Source organism: Panthera pardus, unplaced genomic scaffold (assembly GCF_024362965.1).
Source record: "Panthera pardus isolate Hobbes unplaced genomic scaffold, ASM2436296v1 HiC_scaffold_13, whole genome shotgun sequence".
NCBI lineage: Eukaryota > Metazoa > Chordata > Mammalia > Carnivora > Felidae > Panthera > Panthera pardus.
In genome coordinates this window covers 74187851-74212889 of record NW_026526688.1, presented here as the reverse complement: position 1 = coordinate 74212889, position 25039 = coordinate 74187851, and the positions used below count along the sequence as shown (strand labels likewise).

Genomic DNA, 25039 nt, shown 5'->3' with positions numbered 1-25039 from the left:
GGCTCACTCTTGATTTCTGTTCAGGTCATGATCTCACTGCATGGGATTGAGCCCCTCGTGGGGCTCTGTGCTGACAGCACAGAGCCTGCTTGGGATTCCCTTTTCTCCTCTGTCTCTCAAAATAAATAAATAAACTTAAAAAAAAAAAAAGATGCACAACATCTGCATCTCCTAATGTTTCATTCTGTGACCACCCACTATACCCTAATTTGCTTAGCTTGTTACCTTTTGTTGAACACCTAGGTTGTTCACAAACTTTGCTGCTAAAATTAATGTGTAACATACTATCTATGAATTTTTTTCTAAAAACGTGATTTTTTAGGGCAGTTTTAGGGTCATAGCAGAATTGAGTGGAAGGTACAGAGATATCCCATATGCTTCCTGCTCCCCCACATGTAAAGCTTCTCCTGCTGTCAGCATCACTCACCAGTGGTCCGTTTGTTACAGCTGACACATCCTAATCCCTCAAAGTCCATGGTTTGCATTGCATTCTGTGAGTTTGGACAAGTGTATAATGACACAGATCCATCATTATCGTGTCATGCAGAGGATTTTATTACTGCCCTAAAATCTCAATGTGCTCCACCTATTCATCCCTTTCTCTCCTTACCCATACTTTTTTTCCCCCCCACATCTCCTATCACTTCATTAGGAAATGCTCCTAGAAATAGAGTGGAAAATAGAGACTTGTGTAGTTTTAGACATTTAATACATATTCTCAAAGTGCCTTCAGGAAAGGCTATTCCAAATTATATTCACATTCATTTCTCAGAATTGTGTTTTCATTTTTAGAATCGTTGACATTTCATTTCACTTCGTATTTCTTTACGAGTGAGGTTGAATGTTTTGCACATTCGGTGTCGATTTTTTTTTTAATTTATTAAATCTTTAGTTTTCTAATAGATTTTATTATATTTAGGAATCTGTAGAAAAAATTAAAGTGGACATAAAAATATGGATAATTTCTCAGTACAGTTTTACTTAATAGAAAGTAAGAATTGTTCATGAATTTCAAATAAAGTCATATTTGACTTTACATTTTTATATGCTACTTTTGAAAACTTCTTTCTGATTTTTTATCTTACCCTTAACCGTAATATTCAGTTTATTGTTTTATTGTTTAATTTTTCACAAGTTTTTTTTTCTTTTGTTAGTTTTCTTAGCAAAGAAGGCAAAACATGTTCACTGTTGGAAAAAATAAGAAAAATGAACAAAAAGAGGAAATAAAAATTGCCTCTTAAAGATAACTTCTGTCACATTAGTGCATATTTTAACTTTATTTGTTTATATTTTATACACTACATTTTGAATGTATATATATATCCATGCCATTAAATATTTTATAACATAAATTTAATGATTGTATAGTATCCTGTCACAATAAATGCTTTTTTTTAAAGTTGTTTTTATTTATTTTGAGAGAGCGAGAGATAAAGAGCAAGTGGAGGAGGGGCCGAGAGACAGAGATAAAATCCCAAGGAGGCTCTGCAGTTTAGCACAGAGCCCAATGCAGGGCTCAAACTCACAAACCGTGAGATCATGACTTGAGCCGAAATCAAGAGTCAGACGCTTAATCAACTATGCCACTCAGGCGCCCCACGATATTACAAGTCCAGTTATTGGACTGGTTTCCAGTTTTTTGCTATTGAAAACAGTGCTTTGACAAGCATCGTTATGCTTGTCTGTCATTTTCTTTGGTTGAATTTAAAATAGTGGAATTTCTACATAAAAGATATGCATAAATCTAAGGTTTTCAATATATATTGTCATATTCTCTACCCATGATGAGGCTACTCATTACCCTAAATCTTTTATGATATTGTAGTCAAGAAATCATATGTCATTGCTTTATTTTGCTTTCTTCAGTTATTAGTGGGGTTAAACATTTTTGTTTGTTGACTGTGTATATTTTGTTTTTGTTCATTGATGTACTTTTGTTTTTCCATTGTAGTATTTTTTATTTTTAAAAGCTCCTTTGTTAAGTACCCCTTCTGTAATATTTATTGCAGGTATTTTCCTAGTTTTTAGCCTTTTAATTATATAGGATGTGTCTTAATGTAGTCTTTAAAAATTATCTCTTTTAGCTGCTATGTCAGTAAAAGAAGTCCTTCAAAGCTTAGTTGATGACGGTATGGTTGACTGTGAGAGGATTGGAACGTCTAATTATTATTGGGCTTTTCCAAGTAAAGCTCTTCATGCAAGGAAACGCAAGCTGGAGGTTCTGGAATCTCAGGTAAGCCACCACACTTAAAAAAATTATAGATTTGCTTTGTAAGAAAAAAATTTGTTTTTATTTAAACTTATGTGGTTTCCGTTAAATTTTTAACATGCATTATTTGATTCAAAGTCTAGAGATAATCAACATCTCTTTCTTCCAAACAGTGCAAGGATCTTAGAATGTTTTAACCTTCATCTTCCCACATCATGATATTATTTTATAATATTTTAGTTCCTTTTAGGGTTACAGAAAAAGGGGTGGGGAGGTACAGAGAGTTCCCAAATGTGGTTGACCCTTTAACAACATGGGTTTAAACCTCATGAGTTCACGTATACGTGCATTTTTTTTTTATACATATGGTACTGTAAATGTATTTTCTTTCTCTTATAATTATCTACATTTACTTTCCCCTAACTTACTTTATTGTAAGAATACAGTATATGATAGCATAAAAAATATGTGTTAATCAACTATTTATGTTATTGGTAAGGCTTCTGGTCAACAGTGGGCTATTAGCACTTACTTTTTTTTTTTTTTTGAGACAGAGAGAGCACTAGTGAGAGAGAGAGAGAGAGAGAGAGAGAGAGAATTTCAAGCAGATTCCACGTTCAGCACAGAGCCCGATGTGGGGCTGGATCCCACGACCCTTGGATCATGACCTGAGCTGAAACCAAGAGTCGGAGGCTAAATCAACTGAGCCACCCAGGAGTCAAAAGTTATATATGGATTTTTGACTGCATGAGGGTTGCCCCTAACTTCTGCATTGTTCAGTGGTCAGCTGTATAGTTTTCTCCCACCATCTGAAAGTGGAGTATTCCTATGAAACTTTTTGTGAGCTAAAATGGTGTGAAGCAAAAAAGCAATTACCATTAACCTATGTGGAAAAAATCTTTGAGTGATTCTAGACCCCAAAAGTAACCTTTCTTAGGCTTTTCTGATACCTTAGGGCACATCTTGCTAATGGATGCACAAAATACATCAAAGTAAAGCACAAATGCTCATAGGTACAGTTCGATGCTATGGAGCTTGATGCTGACATGCTGAGTATAGTTCCCAGGGAAGGAGCTTGGGGCCACTCTCACTGCTCTGGGTGCATGCTGCCTCTATAAAGGCTTGCTGCAAAATGAATGCTGAACACTCTTTTTGCTTTTTATCTTTTTTTTGTAAAAGCAAAATACCCTTCAGATTTCTCTCAGCAAAAATAGGTACTAATGTAGGTCTTTCATAAAAACAAAGTGGTATAACATGAACTTTTGAAAAATGGGGACACTTGTACCACCCCCTACACCCCACCAAACACAAAATTTCTCCTATTATTTAATTTTGTGTTAGTGTTGTACATGTTATAATTGATGAGTCAGTACTGATCTCTTGTTATTAAAGTTCATACTATATATTAGGGTTCACATTTTATATTGTATATTCTGTGAATTTTGACAAATGCATAAATGTTATATATGCACAATTACAGGATACAGAATGCAGGATTCCAGAATAGTTTCACTGCCCTAAAAATCTCCTGTGCTGGAGTTATCCCTCCATCCTTCCCTCTCCCCTAACTCCTAGCAACCACTGGTATTTTTACTGTTCTGTAGTTTGCCTTTCCCAGAATATGATATTGTTGGAATCGTACAGTCTATAGCCTTTTCAGATTGGCTTCTTTCACTTAGTAATGTATATTTAGGTTTCCTCCGTGTCTTTTGGTGGCTTGATAGCTCATTTTTTTTTTGATAGTTCATTTCTTTTTATTGCTAAATAATATTCCATTTCATAGTTGTGCTGTAGTTTGTTTATTCATTCAGCTATTAAAGGAAATCTTGATTGTTTCCAAGAACATGCATTTAGTCTGTACTACAAGATTCCAATACATTTTAATGAAGTATTTTTTTATTCTTTTATGCAACTGAGGGGGTGAATTACCATGTGGAATTTATAGTGTAGGTAAGAAATGGAACTTCAGGGAAATAGGCAATGGACTTGTTTTGGAGTGAGGCGAGGAAGAATTCTGATTCTCGAGAAGATAACAGGACCAGGAAAAGTTAATCAAGAATAGTAAAGGAGGGGGGCGCCTGGGTGGCTCAGTGGGTTAAGCGTCTGACTTCAGCTCAGGTCATGATCTCACGGTTCGTGGGTTCGAGCCCGCGTTGGGCTCTGTGCTGACAGCTCAGAGCTTGGAGCCTGCTTCGGATTCTGTGTCTCCCTCTCTCTCTGCCCCTCCCCAACTAGCGCTCTGTCTCTGTCTCTCAGAAAATAAAATAAAAACGTTAAAAAAAAATTTTTTTTTTTTTTTAAAGGAACAGTAAAGGAGGGGCACCTGGGTGGCTCAGTCAATTAAGTGTCTGACTCTTGGTTTTAGCTCAGATCATGATCTCATGGTTTCATGAGTTCCGAGCTCTGTGTTGGGCTCTGTGCTGGCAGCATGGAGTCTGCTTGGGATTCTCTGTCTCCCTCTCTCTCTGTCCCTTCCCCACACACGCTCTCTCTCTCTCAAAATAAATACATAAAGTTAAAAAAAAAAAGAATAATAAAGGAAATGAATTTATTTCTGTCTGGAGGTAACGTGAGATTACATTTCTTCATAGGAAAATCCTCCTGAAATACCACTATTTAAAATGTTGCTCATGGGTTTAAGAAGGTTAAAGAGTTAGTTTGTAAGGAGCCCTCTGTCAGTCATTGTTTTTAACTATAAGCAATGCATATTAACTCTGGCTGACATTAGCAGAAAAGGAATTTTTGAAAGATACAAGATGGATTTGCAGAATCACTGGGAAGGCTGGAAACCCAGTTCTAAAAGTAGGCAGGAACCGAGGGAAGGTACACAGCCAGACCACAGCCAAAGTCACACCATGAAACCTGTCTGGTGAGGATTCTGCTGCTCCAGAGCCATGAACACTGCACCTAGCTCTACTGACATTGCTGACCTCAGAAGATGATTCCACTGGTGCTTCTGACTCAGGCTGAAGAACCAGATGTTGCTGCTGCCAAAGAAAAGAAAACAAACTTAAAAATCCCTCAAAAAACTTCTGTCCCAGCTACCAGTCACATTTTGTGGAGGTACATGTGATCTGGCCAAGCCTGGGTTACATTCTCACACTCTAGTTGCCAGGGGAACTGGCGAAATAAGTAATTGGGGTGTCCAGTTTCTTTCTTTCTTCTTCTCTTTTTTTTTTTTTAAAGTTTATTTATTTGTTTTGAGAGAGAGAGAGAGAGAGTGAGTGAGTGCAGAGGGAGGGGCAGAGAAAGAGAGAGAAAGAGAGAATCCCAAGCAGGCTCTGTGTTATCAGCACAGAGCCCAGTGCAGGGCTCAATCTCCTAAACCTATGGGATCATGACCTGAGTCTAAATCAGAGGAGTCAGATGCCTAACTGACTGAGCCACCCAGGCGTCCCATGGAGTTTCCAGTTTTTGTGATGAGAGGTAGCTGCCTCCTATTGGTACCAGCAGTTCCCCAAAATAGGAAGGGAGTTTGAATGCTGAGTAGCACTGTCTCTCCTACCATGATATTTGCAAAATAAATCAGGAGAAACAAACTGGAAAAGAACATAGGACTTGGGAGTCAGAATAATAACAACTAAATTATTGAATACCTACTGTCTTCTGTGATAACTATCCTAGGCACTCAGAATCCATTAGTGGACAAAGAATGGAAGCAGGGAAACCAAGTAGGTTAAGTTATTGAAATAATCCAGCTAGGAAATAATGGTGGTTTGGACCAAGGTGGACAAAGCCCACTTATCCTTGCCTTAGCCATAGGCAACCAGTAAGCTACTTTCTGTCTCTTGTAAATTTTCTTGTTCTGGACATTTCATATGAGTGGAATCACAGCATGTGTATCATTCTCAACTGGCTTCTTTAATTTAATGTAATGTTTTCAAAGTTTGTCCATGTTATAGTAGAAGTACTTCATTCCTTTTTATGGCCAAATAATATTCCATTATATGAATATAGCACACTTTGTTTATCCATTCCTCAGTTAATGGCCATTTGGATTGTTTTCACCTTTTGACTGTTAATATGCAATGTTGCTATAAACTTTCAAGTTTTTGTGTGGACATTTTTTCATTTCTCTTGGGATTTTCTGGGTCATATGACAACATGATTAGTTTGAAGAACTTCCATACTTCTTTCTAATTTGGCTTCACCAGTTTCCATTTTTACAGTGCATGAAGCTTCCAGTTTTACTACATCGTCACTGAAATTTATCATTACCTGACTTTTTTGACTTTAGCCATCCTAGTGGTTGTGAAGTGGCATCTAGTTACGGTTTTGCTATTTGCCTGGTGACTAGTGATGTTGAGCATCATTTCATGTGTTTATGGGCCATTTGTATATCTTCCTTAGAGAAATACCTATTCAGATCCACCATGTTTTATCTTTTAAACGTGATGCCACATTTTTTCCATGCTAGGAAACAACATGCATATTTGTCACTCAGCAATTTGTTGAAAAGTTAATCATGACAATTAAAACTTTATACAGGGTAATATACTTTCAGGTCTTATTGCATTTTCCTGTCTTCATGGTTTTTTGTTCCTTTATCCTCTTTGAGAATTCCCTTGCTCTTCCTTTCTACTTAGCCAAATTCTAAACATCTCTCTTTTCAGAAACCTTCTCAAGGCCCCATAGCTTATAGTGGGTTTGGCCTTCTCTAAACAAACTGTAATATTTTTGGTTTTACCATGATATAATGTATTGCTTTGGCTCATACTGCTGGTTGCCTATGTAATGAGCACTGCCCCTTTCTTCTTTACTAACAAAACACTTTGTTGAGGCAGCAGTGTGCCTTACTTAAAAAAAAAAAAAAAAAATGCTCATCTTCCCACACTCCTTTGCAACTAAGGGTGGCTATGGAAAACAGTTCTGATGAGTGAGATATAAGTGAAAGAGTATCTCTGAGGTTTGTAGGAAAGTGTTTACTTTCCTGATAAAGGCAAAACCCCTTCCCCTTCTTTTCCATAGTGGACATGAGATCATATTGTAACCCTACAATAACATGCATTAGGATGGAGACCTGTCCCTTAATGTCAGAGCCTGAATAGAAAGGGCTTGGGTCTCTGGTGGCATTTTGAAATACTGTACTAACCTGGGACTGTCTCATGTCTGGACTGTTTAATCCAGTTTTAGTCAAATGTTCTGTTACTGTAGCTGAATGTGTTCTAAATGGATATAATTGCTTTGAAGACTTTCTTTTATATAAATGTGACTTAGATTTTTTATTAGTTGTCTGTTACTTTGTAACAAACTGTGTACTCCAAAATTTTGTGGCTTAAAGAAACAAACATAGATATTTCACAGTTTCTGTGGATCAGGAATCCAGACATGGTTTAGTTAGGTACGTCTGGCTCAGTCTCACATGATGTTGTAGTCTGACAGTTGGCTGGGGCTGCGTACTCATCAGAAGGTTCATCTGGGAGAGGATTAACTTCCAAACTCAATCATATAGTTATTGGATTTAGCCCTTTGAAGGCTGTTGGACTGAGGGCCTTTATTCCTTGATAGTTTTTAGGCAGAGGCCTCCCTCATTCCTTATATCCTGGGCTTCTCCATAGGACAGTTCACAGAGCAAGCATGTGGAGAGTCCAAGGCAGAAGGACACTACTGTGTTTTTTTGTAACTTAATCTTGGAAGTGACATCTCTTTACATCTGCTGTAGTGTGTTTTAATGAAACAAGTCATTAAATACAGCCCAGTTGCAAGCAGAGATTACAAATGGGCATAAATAGCAAGGGGCAGGGATCATTTTGGCCATCTTAGAGGATACATACACAGATTAAAATTTTTTTTTTAACTTTTCATATGTATAAGTCTTCTTGATTAGTTTTTAATTGCTTTATTGAAGAATATTTGACATTCAAAAATTTCTCATATTTAAAGTTTATAAATTGCCGAGTTTTGGCATATGTATACATCCATGAAACCATCACTACAATTAAGGTAATGAGCATATCCTTCATCCGTAAAAGTTTCTTTATTCCCCTTTTTAGTCTTTCTCTCCTGCCCTTCGCTTCTCTGCACTGTTTCCCCTGCCCCCATCCCTAGGCAACCACTGATTTGCTTTCTGTCACTATATTTCCAAGAGTTAAAAAAAATTTTTTTAATGTTTATTTTTGAGAGAGAGCGAGCGAACATGAACAGCAGGGGCGGGGAGGGGAGTGGAAAGAGAGAGAGAGAGAGAGAGAGAGACACAGAATCTGAAGCAGGCTCCAGGCTTTGAGCTGTCAGCACAGAGGCCGATGAGCAGGGCTCGAACTCAAGAGCTGTGAGATCATGTCCTGATCCGAAGTAGGACATTTAACCGACTGAGCCACCCAGTTCCCCCCCTTCTTTTTAATTTTTTAAAAATGATATTTCTAAGAGTTTTATATAAATGGAATCATACAGTAATGTATTCTTTTTCCTGGCTTCTTTTACTGAGCATAATTATTTAAAGATGTATCCATGTTGCTGTCTTATTCATTTATTTTTATTGCTTAGTGGTGTTCCATTGTATGGGTAGATGACAGTCTGTTTAGCTGTTGATAGACGTTTGGGTCTTTTGTGTGTTCTAGTTTTGGGCTATTAGAAATAAAGCTGCTATAAATATTTGTGTATAAGCCTTTGTAGGGACATATGTTTTTATTTATATTGGGTAAATACCTAGGAATGGAATGGCTGGATTGTATGTGGCAAGTTTATGTTTAACTTTTTAAGAGATTGCCAAACTGTTTTCTGAAATAGTTGTGCCATTTTACATTCCGGTCAGGAGTGTATGAGAGTTCCTGGTCTCTCCACATCCTTGTCAATTCTTGGTATGATACCCATTCTAATAAGTATATAGTGATATTGTGGCTTTTTTCTGTTTCCCCAGTGACTAATAATGTTGAGCATCTTTGCATGTGTTTGTTTGTCATCCATAAGTCTTCACTGACAAAGTGTCAGTACAGATCTTTTACTTAAAAAAAAAAATTTCTTTTTGCCTTTTTTAAAACTTGGGTTTTTATTATTGAGTTTAGACAATTCTCTGTATATTCTGGGTACAGATCCCCTCCTAGACAAATGTTCTCTGAACTTTTTTTCTACCAGTCTTCAATTTGTCTTTTCATTCTCTTAACTAGTTTTTGAGGAACAGAAGTTTTTAATTTTGTTGAAGGCCAGTTTATCAATTTGTTTCTTTATGGTTGGTGTTTTGGGGATATATCTTACCTTCTTCTGGGCAATTATTTGTGCCTGAAACTGGGTATAACAGGTGCTGATTAAACATTTGCTGGTTGACTTCTTGAGCCAGAGGAACTCTTTACCTTTGAGGAAAAAACAGCTAAATGTACATTTTTTATTTCTTTGCCTCTGGATTTAGCATAATATCTACTTAGCAAGTGGGGGAGCTTGGCAAACCTTAAGAGAAGTAAAGAAGAGATCTCGTAAGAATCTCTAGTACAGTGAATCTATTTTCAAAAAGTGAACTTAATATCACTGTTTGTTCTGAGTGTTTGAGGAATAGGATGTTCTCATTAGTTACTGTCTATAGATCCCTCTTCCTACAGGTCTGAGAGTTGGCAACAAATGTATTTTGTGACACACCCCTCCCTCCCCACCTCCATTGACAAGTTGGAGGTCAAAGATTAATCTTACACACCTCAGAAATCAGGTCAAGTCAGAGATGTACACCTAGGCAGTAGTCCTATACCCTCTGTTCTAAACACTCCAGAGGTAAACAAAAAACATGATTTTGATGTCATTTGTAAAACGTTGATAGCCCTTGACATTTGCTGTATATAGTTATTAAAAAACAAAAACAAAAAGCCTTATTGCCTTTTCACTGACCTAAACCTACTTTATTCTCTAACTAAAACTTGAGATGGCACGTCAGTATCATTCTGTGCCCCTCAACCATGGTTCTGGAGATCGCTTATCATTTTAGAGAAGCAATGTGGCTCAATGGAAAGAGAAGTAGTTAGAAATCAGACATGGATTGAAATCACAGCTTTGCTTCTTACTGGCTGTAGGATCTTGGAAAACTTTCTTTAGCTCTTTAAAGCCTCAGTTTCCCAGTTTGTAAAATAGAGAGTATACTTCAAAGGGTTGTGATACAGATTAAGTGATATATGTAAAGTCTGGCGTACTAGGTACTCAGTCTATGGTAGCCAACAAATTCAGCTAAATTACTACTCATCCAGGATATACTGTAAGTTTATTTGGTCAGTCAGAACAAATATTTGAGGGTCTACTACATGCAAAACATTTTACAAGATCCTGGAGGTAGTTTGTAGAAGTTAAGATTTGTTCCTTATAAGAAAGAACTTGTGGGATGCCTGGGTGGCTCAGTTGGTTAAGGTGTCTGACTTCGGCTTAGGTCATGATCTCACGGTCTGAGGGTTCAAGCCCCGCGTTGGGCTCTGTGCTGATAGCTCAGAGCCTGGAGCCTGCTTCGGATTCTGTGTCTCTCTCTGCCCCAACCCTGCTCTTGCTCTGTCTCTATCTCTCAAGAATAAATAGACATTTAAAAAAAAAAAGAAAAGAAAAAAAAAGAAAGGAGATGTAACCTGTGCTAAAGTTAAGAGTGAAAGTGTAATGGGGCGCCTGGGTGGCGCAGTCGGTTAAGCGTCCAACTTCAGCCAGGTCACGATCTCGCGGTCTGTGAGTTCGAGCCCCGCGTCAGGCTCTGGGCTGATGGCTCGGAGCCTGGAGCCTGTTTCCGATTCTGTGTCTCCCTCTCTCTCTGCCCCTCCCCCGTTCATGCTCTGTCTCTCTCTGTCCCAAAAATAAATAAAAAACGTTGAAAAAAAAAATTAAAAAAAAAAAAAAAAAAAGAGTGAAAGTGTAATATGGGTAGTTTCATGAATGAGTGGTAAGATTAAAAATGCTGCAAGAGATGGTAGGGTTTATATAAAGATAGAAGGTACTTATTTAGTGTGACAGTGAACCAGATTCCAAATTCAAGGTTGTACTGAAGGATTAGTTTATTTGGCATATTGCCAAAGTGAGAGGTTAATTTCCTTTGAGTTTCTTGTTAAATGACTTCCAGATTAGACAGTGAGGAAACTCTAAATTTTCCTCTTTCCTCCCTCCCACTCTTTCTTTCTTTCTTTCTTTCTTTCTTTCTTTCTTTCTTTCTTTCTTTCTCTCATTCAATCATTCATTCATTCATTCTGTTCTGCTTTGGTTCTACCAGTGATTCCAATTATGTGCAGGAATGTATTCATCTCTTGAGAATGGACATTCTTGTGGTAGATCTGAAAATTAAATCAGGAAACACATTTTTTTCTCTCTTGCCTTTAGGTTATATATATTTATCATTATTAAAGACAGTCTAAAAGCCTCATGGTTATAATTTATGTTTTTCTTTAACATCTTCTAAGATGGCACATAAGCCATCAACTGTTTCGTGTTGCATTAACTGCTTTGACAGATATGACTATATGCCTGCTCTGTGCACACACTGTTCTAAGTTGTTTGGGCAGTATGAAAATAATAGAATGTGTGTTTCATGTTGAATAATTTACACTGTACTTGGTAAGGCAAGATAAATACCTTAAATAGTTAATTAACTTTTTGTGAAAAGACATAATCAACTTTTAGTTTATGTAAGAGTAGTGCCAAATACTATCTTTTCTATGGGTCCTAGTTGTTATATGAGTTTAGAGGATGTAAGATTTTTATAAATCCAACATACTTAAAGGAGACTTCTTAGAAATGATTATTTTGAGCTGCAGGTTAAGTAGATTTTGATGGATGGAGGGGATTCCCAAGGGGGACCAAGGGGACCACTGATCCTGATGTTGAAATGGGAGCCAAAATTCATTGAGCACTTAGCCAGGTACCATTTGAAGAGTTTGTCTTAGCCCATTCAGGCTGCTATAACAAAATAGTACAGACTAGGGAGCTTATAAACAACAGAAATTTGTTCTCACAGTTCTGGAAACTGCTCAGATAGGAGCACTCTTCTGGGTCACCGGCTTCTTATTGTATCCTCACATGGTTTAATTGCTTGGGCACTTTCTGGAGCCTCTTTGTATGGCACTAATCCTATTCTTGAGGGTTCCACCCACATGATGTGAGCACCTCCGAAAGGCCTTACCTACCTAAGGTTATCAGCATTACCTTTGGGGTTAGGATTTCAACATAGGAACTTTGGAGGGAGGACATAAAATTCTTACCATAGCTGAGCTTTTGCATACTTTGTATCGTTTGACTCTAAAACTACTGATTCAAAATGCACACTTTTAAATCTTTTCCCAAAAGGGATACCGTTTCCAAGATGCTTTTGTTTTTGTGTCCATGGCCCTATCTATCCTTCTAGGACTCCCCACTCTGACTTGAGTATTTCTTTTCTTTGCTGCCATAGCATCCTAAGTGCGTCTCCGGTCCACCACCCTGTGCTGCAGGTGTTAGTTTACTTGACCCTGTCACTTAGTCAGCCTGCGTCCTCAGGACTCAGCACAGTTCTTGGCATATGACAGGTGTTTGATGAGCGAGTGAGAATTAAAGGAAATGAAGGATATGAAAAGTTAGTTCTAATGAGACCATTCACTGATACAGAGGATTCCATTAGTGCTGCAACTAGTCTATGGAGCAGTTTTTAACTGATTTTTAAAATTAAGGGGTCAGAATTATGGAAATTATCCTTTTTATTTTTTTTAATTATTTTGCTCTGCTAAGATCTTCCATAGTTCTTCATCCAAGTTCTGATTTGCAACCCATTTATTTCTAGTGGAAGAGGTCTGGCAGACATGTTTTCTGGGAGTAGTTAAGCATTACATTGGGAAATCCACACTAAGCTGGATTTCGGACACAGCTGGATTTGGGAGGCACTACTAGATTCTCTTATGATAATTTAAAGATTTATTTTTTAAACTAGTTTTTAGAAATGAGTGTATAGAATTCTTTGTTGCCAAAACTGGGTGAATAAAGAGTCAGTTCGCTATTGGGCTGTGTGGACAACTTTGAAATGTTTGCAAATAAAAATAGGCATTATTTCTACATTATATTTCTATTATATTCATTCAGTTAAGTAAATGTTTAGTGAATGCTTGCTATGTCAGACATTGTGACTGATGAGAGGGACATAATGATAAATTAGGCAGTTCCTGTCCCCAAGACCTCACAGTGTAGTGAGGACATGCATCACATACATCCACAAATCGTTGCAGGACGGTGTGATATGTGTTCTACCGAAGAAGATGGTAGTACAAAAAGGGGTGAAAGTTAGTTCTGCTGAGGATAGCCTTTGCAGTTAAGGAAGGAGACATTTAGGTTGGTTCTGGAAAGATGTATGGGAGCTCATAAGGCACTTGAGGGTGAAAGGCATAGTGGGTACAGAGACCAGGGTGGTAAAGAGTAGACTCCAGACCCAGATTCTTTAGATTCAAATCCAACTTCTTCCATTTACTAGAAATTTCTTTCGCCTCTCTTTTCTCATGTGCGCAATGTTTCTAGTAGTTTCTACTTCATAGGATAGTTGTAACAATTAAATATGTCATATATAACTGCTTACGACAATGACTCATACATAGAACTGCTTTAGCCTTTGTTATTTTTTGCAAAGACCAGGTGTGTATAGAACTACATAATGTGCATTCTGGCTTACATAGGAATGGTTTTGGCTGAAGAGTCTGGTCCTTAGCATTTATCCAGGGTGGCCTCACCCTAAAATATCAGTGTTGCTGCTTAGTCCTCTGCCTTGCAGCTGCATCTTCTACTCAGGTTGGTGCACCCTCTCTTTTTCTCAAGCGTGGTACCCTCACTCCCAGCTAAGTCTCCCAGACCACTGTGGTCTGTAAGAATGAGGGGGAGCTGTTCCAGGCCCACTGTGCTCCAGATGACATAGGCTAGGGTGTTTCTTTGCACCTCTCGTGCTCTGATAGCTGTAGGTGGGTCAGGGTTATCAGAAATCCTCACTGTGTCTAACTTTCTTGCTTGCTTCCCAGACTCTCTTCCTCCTCTCCTATCTTTAATTTGCCATTTGGGAGGACAGAGCAGGACTGGTTTGGGCCAGTCCTGTAGTTTTCTGACTTAAAAACCTAGACTTTGAATTCTGAAAAAACAAAACAAAATCTCATGGTTCCTCTTTGCCACTATTGAAGTTTGTTCATGCTCTATTAGAGCATTTATCACACTCGTATTTGTACATCTCGCTTTCATATTAAGTATGTGTCTCAAACTAAGAGACTTTTTTTAATCTTCAACTTTCTTTCCCCATAACCTAACCCGATAAAAGTAGGTATTTAACCATTTGAACAAATGAGTGAATGAACACATACAACTGACCAGCTTCTAAACTGTGTTCTTACCAGCTTTAAAGGTTTCTAAGATGTTTGATAAAGATTACTTTTGTCTGCAAGTAATTGAATATCTGACTAATAGTGGCTTAAATGGAAGTTTATTTTTCTCACATACAGTCCAGAGCTAGGTGTCTCTTAATCTTGATCAGTGACTCAGTGGTATCATTGTTGGCATCTTTGTGATCGTCTGGGCTTTTCCATCATGGTCATGAGATGGTTGCCACAGCCCTTCTGTCCTATCTGAAGAATGAAGAGAGGAAAGAGAAGCTGATGGAATGACTGTCTCTCTTAGCAGGAAAACAGGAAAACAAAAGCTTTCCCAGAAGCTCTCCAACAGACTTAGGCTTTATTTTTTATAAGTTGAAGCAGTGTTTCACTGCCGCCTCTAGCTGTAGAGGAAACTGGGAGTGGTACTGGGTAAGGGAGGAAGGAGGTTGGAAGTGGACTAGATGAGTCAGTAAACCAACAGGGTTGGCCGCAGGCATAGGAATATAAACAGGACATTATTTTATGGGAGTATAAAGTTCTTTAACTGTAGCATAACTGATCAGATAGTAAAGTGTTCAGTGATAATGTAGTCCATTCTCTACGAATACCTGGGTTATACAGAAAACATTCTGCTTTATCTTTGATTCCCCCTCCCCCCTTAGGCTGCAGGAGTGATGCAGGGCTATAGTATTACAATCAACAAATAATATTTATGTTTTGATTTTTCCTTGAAATATGGGAATACTTGACCACTTTCTTTTTTGTTGCATAATCATTTTTTTTTGCTAGTTTTGCTGTACAAATACATTTTCATTGGTACATGTTTATACTTCCATAAATATTGTCTACCTGAGGTTTTTCCACTTTTTTTAATGCCAGAGGTTCTTATTTATTTCAGTAATTTTGGGGTTTCTGCTGCATTGAAAGGTTCTTCTTGACCAAAGATACCATTGTATTTTTAATATGTGGGTTCAAAAGATTAACCTTAGCTAAGTATATGCTGTGTAGCTCAAAATATAGTTGGTTGTTTTTGGTTTTTTTTAAGATACCTCTTTTGAAATTGTTCTGGACATTGCTTATTAGTAATATGTTGACAAATTTAGCATATGATACCCAGAGAGGCAGGATTCTCATTGGAAAGCCAGGTTTTGATATCCATGTGACCTGGATTCAACTAGCAATATTGCCATTTACTACCTAGTCAAAATTACCTAATGTCTCTGAATCTAGCTTCTTAATCCATAACATAGCAATATTAAAGCCTCCGATGAGATCATGTGTGTACTTTGAGGCCTGGCTTGCTGGAGGCACTCAGTGATAGTACAGCAGTAGGTGACTATTTTTTCTATTTTTTTAAGTTGATTTTGAGGGGGAGAGAGAGCTAGTGAGCAGCGCGGGAGGAGCACAGAGAGAGAGCAAAGAGAGAGAGAGAGAGCAAAGAGAGAGGGAGAGAGAATCTCAAACAGGCTCTGCACTGTGAGTACAGGGCTCGAACTCATGAAATGTGAGATCATGACCCAAGCTGAAATTGAGTTGGACACCTAATGCACTGAGCCACCCAAGTGCCCCGTGGGTGACTATTTTGACAGCAGAGAATACAGGGAGACTTTTTAGCTCATTGCATTTGTAGTTTGTTGCTCTTGTCATTGTTTTTAAATACATGAAGGAAGAAAAAGGAAAATGACAAAAGAAAATGTAATCACAAACATGGTTTGGAGTGGCATTACTTGCTGCTTTAGTTAGTATTGCCAACTTATATTCAGTTTGTTAAAATGTTAGTTTTTTAGACGTCAGGACAACTTTCTCTTTTGGTAAAATTTATATCTACCTCTTTATTGCCAAGGCCTTCTGCCCCTTTGTTAATGAGGAAAGAATAATTCCATTGTTTTCCTGTAGTAAGCCAGAAGATCACCACCTAATGGCATAATCACCTTGTAAACCTTAATAAATTGCTTAAGTAATGTCCCAAAATGGACTCCTTTTAGGAAGTAAAATCCTGAGTAGTCATATATTAAAATCAAGCTAATTTTTCGTAGTGGAAGTTCTTTCTGTCTTGTTTGTATTAAACATATATTCTTCATCTGATGTTCAGTAAGGGATAAAAGCCATTACTGGAAGTGTTAATAATTCCATTTTTGATTTATCATTTTTAGTGTCTCTTCCAGATAAGAAGAGACTTTGATTTTTGTGGCATTTGATTTTTTTAAGCTCATGTTAAATCAAAAACGTAAATAGTTGTCAACTTTTTATTTCTTTCTCCTATTTAACAGGTTAAATTACAAAGCTACTTAATACGTGTAGTTCTTAAATAAAACTCCCAGTCTCTCAGAAGTTTTGATATTGCGTTCTGCTCGATGGGAAATTGAGAGCATCGGGTCTTAGCTTTCCTCACTGTCACACATGGAGATGTCAATTTTGTTGTTCCACGGCTCACATCCCTACTTTCTTCACCAAGGCCACCTGTGCTTGATCATACCCATGGCAAGTCTCTGTGCTCTCCTTTGGATTCCTCCTTACCAGCTTTCTCTTCCTTTCTGGGATTTTCCAATATCGGAATGTGAAATGTCCTCAGATACAGTGCTGAAAAAGCTTCATCACCCCAGAAGACTCATTTTCTGTCACCGTGATTCATCTGTTCATCTATCCAAGAAGTATTTATTGAGCTTCTCTTCTGGGCCAGCCACCGTTTTGGGTGCTGGGGACATGCGCCCATGAGCAAAACAAAGATTCCTGCCTCTGTAGAGCTCACTTTCTGGTAAAGGGAGACAGACCTCAAACAATAAACACGATTACTAAGCAGACTATGTATAGTATGAATAGGTGGTAGGTATATGAAAAATATTAAAAGTAGTTCTAGAATTGGGGGGTGGGGTGCAGATTTAAAATTGAGTGGTCATAGGAGACCTTACTGAGAAAGCACAATTGGAAGGAGAGGAGGGAGTTAACCTGTGAATATCTTGGGGAGGAACATCCAGAGAGAGAGAGAGAGAGAGAGAGAGACTATCCAGAGAAGACAGCCAGTGCAAAGACCTTAAGATCACAGCATAGCCAGTAAGTTTACAAAACATCAAAGAGGCCAGTGTGACTAGAGTAGAATGAATGAAAATGGACTAGTAGGAACTTGGGTCACAGAGTTCATGAAGGAGGATGGCCATCTGCACTGTTGTGAAGCTTTTACACTAAGTGAAATGGGGAGCCGTTCAGTCCTTCAGCAAATCTTGTGCTCTTGCTATGTACAGTGATACCATGCTAACTATGCCCTTGTGAATTCATACTTTATTTCAGAAACTAGACCATAAATACATTGCATGTTAATTAACATGTTCAACAACAGAGAAATGAGCAAGCACCATCCTAGCACAGAAAGAGAGAAACTTAATTTGTTTCTTATGCCTGTTGCCTCAATTTTTTCTCCTGGATTTTGCTGCTTCTGGTGCCAGTACTTAATGCTTTCAGTGCCATTTTTCTGGCTTTTTCTCTTTTCATAACCTCTTTCTTCTACCAGTTCTGTTGAGGTTGACTGTCTTATAGAACTCTTTACTTTTGACAATTAAAATCTCTCTGGCTGTTCTACAGTAGTTCCCCCTTATCAGCAGTTCTGCTCTCTACAGTGTCTGGAGGCTGAGGATTCTCCTAATGTGTGGTCAGAAGGTCCTCAGTAGCCTAATGCTATGCCACAGTGTCTATGTCATTCACCTCACTTCATCTCATCACATAGGCATTTTTTCATCTCACATCACAAGAAGAAAGGTGAGTACAGTATAGTAAGGTATTTTGAGAGTAAGAGAGACCTCATTCACATAACTTTTACTATAATACATTTTATAATTGTTTTAAAAAAATTTTTTTAATGTTCATTTGTTTGTGAGACAGAGACAGAGCATGAGTGGGGGGGGGGGGGGGGAGGCAGAAAGAGAGAGGGAGACACAGAATCCTAAGCAGGCTCCAGGCTCTGAGCTGTCAGCACAGAGCCCGATGCGGGGCTCGAACTCACGGACCGTGGGATCATGACCTGAGCTAAAGTCAGATGCTTAACTGACTGAGCCACCCAGGCACCTCTGTTATAATTGTTTTAGTTTATTATGGTTGTTAATCTCTTACTTTCATTTACTACTGTTTTCTTCTCTCTACTCTCATGTCCTTCAAGATTGATTCTAAAGAATGTTTTCTTCTCCATACTTACTCCCTTAGACAGCAGTTATAATCTGTGTAACTAATATCTGAGCTCTAGAAGAAACTTCATGTTCTTTACAGACTTGTATTTTTAACTGAATATGTCTAACAATATAACAAATGAAGATCATCCTGGGGTCTGTCACTTGCACAATTTTGGTATCTTCACATTGGAAGATTAACTCTGGTTCTGCTGTCTGTGTAATCCATCACCAATTATTGTCCATTTTCTTTAGTTAAATATTTTTTGTATTTGCCCTATTTTCATTCCTGTACTAACCCTAGTCTGGTGTTTCCAAACTGTTATCAAGGCCCTGTTTTAGATTCATGACTCTATTATTTCACTCCTGTTCTATTTTTTTTTTCATTTTTTCTTTCATTTTTTCAACCAGAAAGCTAAGTGAAAGCAATAGCTTGTCAAAATTGATGTGAAATAAGTACTGCTAACACAGTTGATATAAATCTAGGCTTTAAAATAGTACTCAGTCTCCTAAATTGTAAAGAAAGATTTGTTTATTCCTTTCACCCGAGTCTCACTTTTGAAGAACTACCATTTAAGACTACCATTCGTGAGACTTCAGCCTGTGTAGCCCCATCTTAAGTGTATATATGTTTTCTGTCAAGGTTTTGAAATAGGAAAAAATAACTCCAATTCAGGCAACCACTTTGACAAAGTAGGATCCCCAGGCTGGTCCCCAGCATTCTCTCCTCAGTCCCTCTCCCTTCTTGCTGTGCACGCTCCTCTTGGGAAATCTCATCTCCTATGGCTTCCATTGCCATCTACAGACCTTTGATTCCCCAGTTCGTATTTCCTGCCTGTACCTCTGCACTGAGCTCCACACTTGTGTTTTCAGCTACCTACTAAACATCTCTCTTTGATGGCAAGTCACATTCAGTAATTTACAGCTCAGTTCATTACCCAAACCTGCTTCTCTGTGTCTTTATAGACTCTGGAGCTACTATCCACTTAGGCACCCAAACCAGGTAGTTATCTTAGGGTTTTTTTCTTCCTTTCCTCCATATCCGGCTCATTCTAAACCTCAATTGATACCCCTCAGATCTCTCCTTTCTTCTCCAGACTCACTGCCACTGTTTAGGCTTAGACTTTCATTATCTCTGGCCCAGAATTTTGAATTATTGTCTTCACCAGTCTCCCTGTCTCCAGTCGTCACTTTCTCCTGTGTGCTATAGTAGTTATCTTTAATGTCTTTTGGATGCTTTCCCAATCCTGAATAATAAAGTCCAGATTCCTCAGCCTGACTTTTAGGCTGTCTGTAATCTAGCTGCTGCCACTGGCCAGCCTAATAACCTGCTCTTAGCCTTTCGCTAACCATACAGACCAGTTATACCTAATTGTTTACAGCTTTCTAGTGCCACTCATTTTATATCTTTGTGTTTTTACATGCTGTGCCTTGTTGGCTCTTTTTACTAGTTGAACTAACAAACTACAGCCTGTCCATTAACCAGAGATATATATCCATTAAGACCCACTTTAAGACTCTTTTATTCTAAGTTTTTATCTTTCCTCCTCAGCAGTTTAGTACTTTTTTGTACTTTGACCATCTTATATATATATTCATTTTATGGAGTGAAGTCTTATGTGCCTTATTTCCATGGCAGATGTTCGAGGGCAGAGATATCTTAATGATGTTTTATCCCCAGTGTGGAATGGAGTTACTGAGGCATGTAGAGACATAATGAATGTTGTTGAATGAATGCATAAACCAATACACCTCTGCCTACTTTCAGCCCCAAGTATTGTGTTCTTGGTTCAGGAGCCTTCCTCCTTGGCCTGTAATTTTTATCTTCCATTCTACAACATATAGCAATAGAGATGATTTCCACTAGTCATGATTATAGGAATCTCAGGGAGGGGGGGAAGCGAAATTCAGTCTCAAATATCATATATATGAATGATGAAGCATGAATTTTAAACTCCATTGTTTGTTTTTATCGCCACTTTACCTGAATTATAGTTTGCTGGACACTAGCTCAACATTACCCAAAGTAATTCTGTGGAACGAATATATAACAGGTGTAGGTTAAAAGGAGAGTTCTGTAATCAATGCCATTGGAAGATCCTGGGTTAATAAAGATAAGCTCATTTATTTGAGTTCTCAGAGCCTATAATATGCTATCATATACATTTTGAATCTTGCTTGCCCCATTTTCATGAGGGATTAATGTTCCATGGAACATACTTTGGGAAATGCCCAACTCTGTGGGTTTGTTTGTTTGTTTTTGTTTTTTTGAACATGAGCCAGGGTATTTTCAACCACAAATAACAGAAAAGTAGATCCAAATTGGGTTAAATAATAGGGGTTTTTAAATTTTTTTTTTTTTTTCAACATTTTTTTATTTATTTTTGGGACAGAGAGAGACAGAGCATGAACGGGGGAGGGGCAGAGAGAGAGGGAGACACAGAATCGGAAACAGGCTCCAGGCTCCGAGCCATCAGCCCAGAGCCTGACGCGGGGCTCGAACTCACGGACCGCGAGATCGTGACCTGGCTGAAGTCGGACGCTTAACCGACTGCGCCACCCAGGCGCCCCAATAGGGGTTTTTAAATAAGAAGTTTGGAGGTGGACTGTGTCAGAATTGGTTAATCTCCCTACAGGTTGATATCAGAGGTCTGGACTAACTTCTCTGCCATTTTTTGGCTTTCCCTTTTCGGATGCAAGTAGCTACTACAGCTACTATATGTTCCATGACACTGTTCAAAGCTGGAAGAAAGATGGATTTGTTTCTTGTACATCTCTTTTTATCCAGGAGGAAAATCCTGGAATGCTCCCTTTCCCAAGTGGGCTTTCCTTCATGTCTCATTGTCCAACTTTGAGTTACATGCTCATGCTGGAAGGGTAAGCCATCATAATTCATCCTCTGGGACTAAGAGGGAACTCATTTTCTCTGAGTGCATTACCACCCCAATGTTGGAGTTCTGTTTACAAAGAAAAGCTTTAGAGAGACAACTAACAGGGTCTGCAAAATTATATCTGTACTTCAAAGTCATGTCTTTTAAATTGAATGTTCTTATTCTCTTCATTGTCTCTGATAATCAAGAGTTTAAATATATGTTGAGATTGAGCAACTAAAATATTGGGAGTGGATGGGGAAGTATATAAATTAAGTATTTTTATTGTTAAATAATTTAAACTAATAAAAATTATAATAGGTAATATTACAGCTGTGAAACTTGCATGAGCTTATATCCATGATTCAGAGATTTTTCTTTTATGAGAGAGAGAGCGTGAGCTGGGGATGGGCAGAGGGAGAGATGGAGAGAATCTTAAGCAGGCTCCATGGTCATGTATGTGAGATCATGGCCTGAGCTGAAATCAGGAGTCAGACATTTAACTGACTGAGCCACCCAGGTGCCCCCAGAGATTTATTTTTGATAAGACTTTGAGATTTCTTTTTTATATTTATTTGTTTATATTTTCTTTCATAGTAGGTAGCTTTGGGCTAGGCTTCTAAACCTTTCTTCAGGAATTATTTTCCTGTGCTATTGGAGCTAGTTGGATATTTGAGAAGCCTCACTCTAGAGCTGTAGCATTCCCTGTACTCTGCTATACTTCATGTGAGTTACAGGTTTGTGACATCCATTCTTCATTCATAACTATTTTCTCCCCAAATCAACCAATATGGAAAACATTTATTCCACAAAAAACTGAGCCTACAATTTTGCTGTCATGCCACCAGGTGGTAGCAATGTCAGGATAGGAGAATTTATATATTGGTTTCCTGGCATAGCCCTAATTTCAATTTGTTTGGCCTGTTTTGCCTCAAAAACCATATCAATATTTTATACATTTTAATATTTATATATTTAAAATGTGTGTGGCTGCTTTACGTATTTAGAAGTTTTACAAAAAGAGCCCTGTTAGTTGTGTGCTTTTTTTTGTTTAAAGTATAGTTCTTACTTGACCAAAGGTATGGCTCGAACTTCCAGGTCTGTATTTCATCAGATTCAAATATAGGGCTTTGTTCAGGCTCCCTCGTATTTATATTTGTTTATAACTGTAAATTTCCTACACTACAACTCTTTGGAAAAATAAGTTTAGAATAGATACAAAACAACCTCAGTTTTAAGTTTCGTTAATTATTATGTTTTTAAAAGCTGTATGTATTTTACCTTTTCAATTATTTCTAACACGTAAACTTGCTACAAATCTTAGTTTGGTTGCCTGTTCTCAACTCTTGAGCTAGTTTACCATCTGAATGTGTTAGGTTGCCCTCTTTACTCTGCGAAAGCTATTTTGGCTATGGAAGAGAAGGCTTTAGGTTGCCTTTTTAATCCTTTGAAATCCAAGTTCTCATGAATCTTTCCATTGTAAGAAGCAGAAACAGAAAAAAAAATAATGGGCTTTATTTTCTTAAGATGGTAAAAGCCTCTATGCGCAGGTACTCTACAATTTCTCAATACTGTTGTCTCTTTATGACTTGTTCTTTGGCTTTATAAATTTATTTTTTTAAGTTTATTTATTTATTTAGAGAGAGCATGTGCATGAGTGGTGGGGGGTGGGAGGGCAAAAAGAAAGAGGGAGAAAGAGAATCCCAAGCAGGCTCTGCAGTGTGAGTGTAGATCCTGTTGTGGGGCTCCATCTCATGAACCTTGAAATCATGACCTGAGCTGAAATTAAGAGTCGGATGCTCAACAGACTGAGCCACCCAGGAGCCCCAGCTTTATAAATTTAATGTGGAGTTTATTATAACATGACCTCAATAGAAATTTAAAGCTTTAAATTTAACATCTGTTTAAATTAAATAGAAACTTGAGCTTAAATTCTTTAACTGATGCTACTTAGCAAGTAATTTATTGTATTTTAGATTGGTGGCTTCTAATGAAATTTAAATACTTAAACTGAATAACATATTGGATCAAAACATTTTAAATAGCATTTTAGCAACATTTTCATTAAAAATTTTAATAGTGGATGATCTTCATTATTGTAAGTGTTCAGAAATGGTAAGAGTAAAATGTGGGCATATTATTTCCCAGTGCTCTTAAAAGACAGTAGGAAAATCACCAATTCCTTATGTAAAAGTAATTTTGCTGATCTTAGCATCTATGTAGATCTATTGGCTGATTCTGTCAATTATCGTATAAAAGTAAGAAATTGGCCAGCCATCCTGGAGTTTGTTGGATATGAGTGTCCCCATGGGCTACTGTGAGCCATACTTAAAAATGAGAGAGCAAGAGCCCACTTGGAGCCATGTTAAATTCTGCCCCAGAGAGCACTGAGACCTAGCATAAAGTCTGTGAGGAATGAACCTCTGAAAAACCAGACTAGAAGGGAGTGGGGAGCCAAGCTGGGGAAGAGAGGTGGTGAGAGATGGAATATTGTGTAGCCTTCAGAGAATGTATCTTCTGCATCTTGGGGATTATAGTTGGGGGGACACAACAGGGAAGTCTGCAAAGAACCCAGGAGTGTAGCCATGCGAGGATTTAGTGTAAACATCTGTCAAGCCCAGAAAGCACTGAGACATCTTCACAACAGTACCTATGTATGCTGTTTTTCTGTCCCCTTTACCTATTTTCTCTCCCCTCCTCCAGGCCTTGGTAGAGGTGGGGGACAGGAAGCAGAAACTGCAGTTAGTGGACTGGAGGGAGAACAGAAACTCTCCAAGAAAGAGGACAATGTGCCTTTTTTAGCAAAGGACCCATTGGCAGCCATCTGTTGCTGAAAAGGGAAGTCTTATCTTTAAATCAAGTATTGATTATTTTGTTAAACATTTTAATTTCTGATCAGGGCTTTTGCTTTGCAACTTAAAATAATTGCAGATATTAACAGTCATCAAAGAAATCATGGGACTCCTATCTCTTCCAGTGGCAGAGAAGTACTTCCCACACCTAGCTGTTTTTAAAATGGCAGTTGGGGCAGGAATTAAAGTTGCATTTATGGGTTAAACCCATAGGTACAGTGCAAAATATGTATACATTATTTGTTAATACAAAAATATTAATAAAAATCTCATTTTTATACTTAATTCTAAGTTTCCCTTTGATTTAAAAAAAAATCACTTATTGAAGAAACAGGTCATTCCAGATAATTTTAGATTTAACCTGCTAAGTGGATTTTGGGTTTCCTTGTCAAGTAGAATTTCTTAACAGATTCCCTAACTAGGACATATTCTTGCCCACAGCACTGACAGACATAATAATTCCTACTTATTTTCACTATTCACTGGGGTCCTTTTACAAGGAAGAATGGTTGTTGGTAGACAGTAACCTCTGCTGCTTAGCCCTCATTTCAGAATTTATCATATTACAACCCAGTTCTCATGTCTGAAGAGCCTAATCTTCCATAACTTTGTTTGGAACCTGCTTCACTTCATCAGCTGGATTTTGCATGTTTTTGGCTTTCAACATATCTAAAGGACTCTTAATTGGATTCTGACTGTA

At 37.9% G+C, this 25039-nt stretch overlaps 1 protein-coding gene across 2 annotated transcripts in view; it reads left to right on the top strand.

Annotated features, from left to right (window-relative positions):
- MND1 (meiotic nuclear divisions 1) overlaps positions 1 to 25039 on the top strand; it is a 63210-nt gene that overhangs the window by 10021 nt on the left and 28150 nt on the right. For both annotated transcript variants that reach the window (XM_019441232.2, XM_019441233.2), the window contains exon 4: positions 2085 to 2233. In XM_019441232.2, the coding sequence (XP_019296777.1) occupies positions 2085 to 2233 (149 nt within the window). The remainder of the gene's footprint in view (positions 1 to 2084; positions 2234 to 25039) is intronic.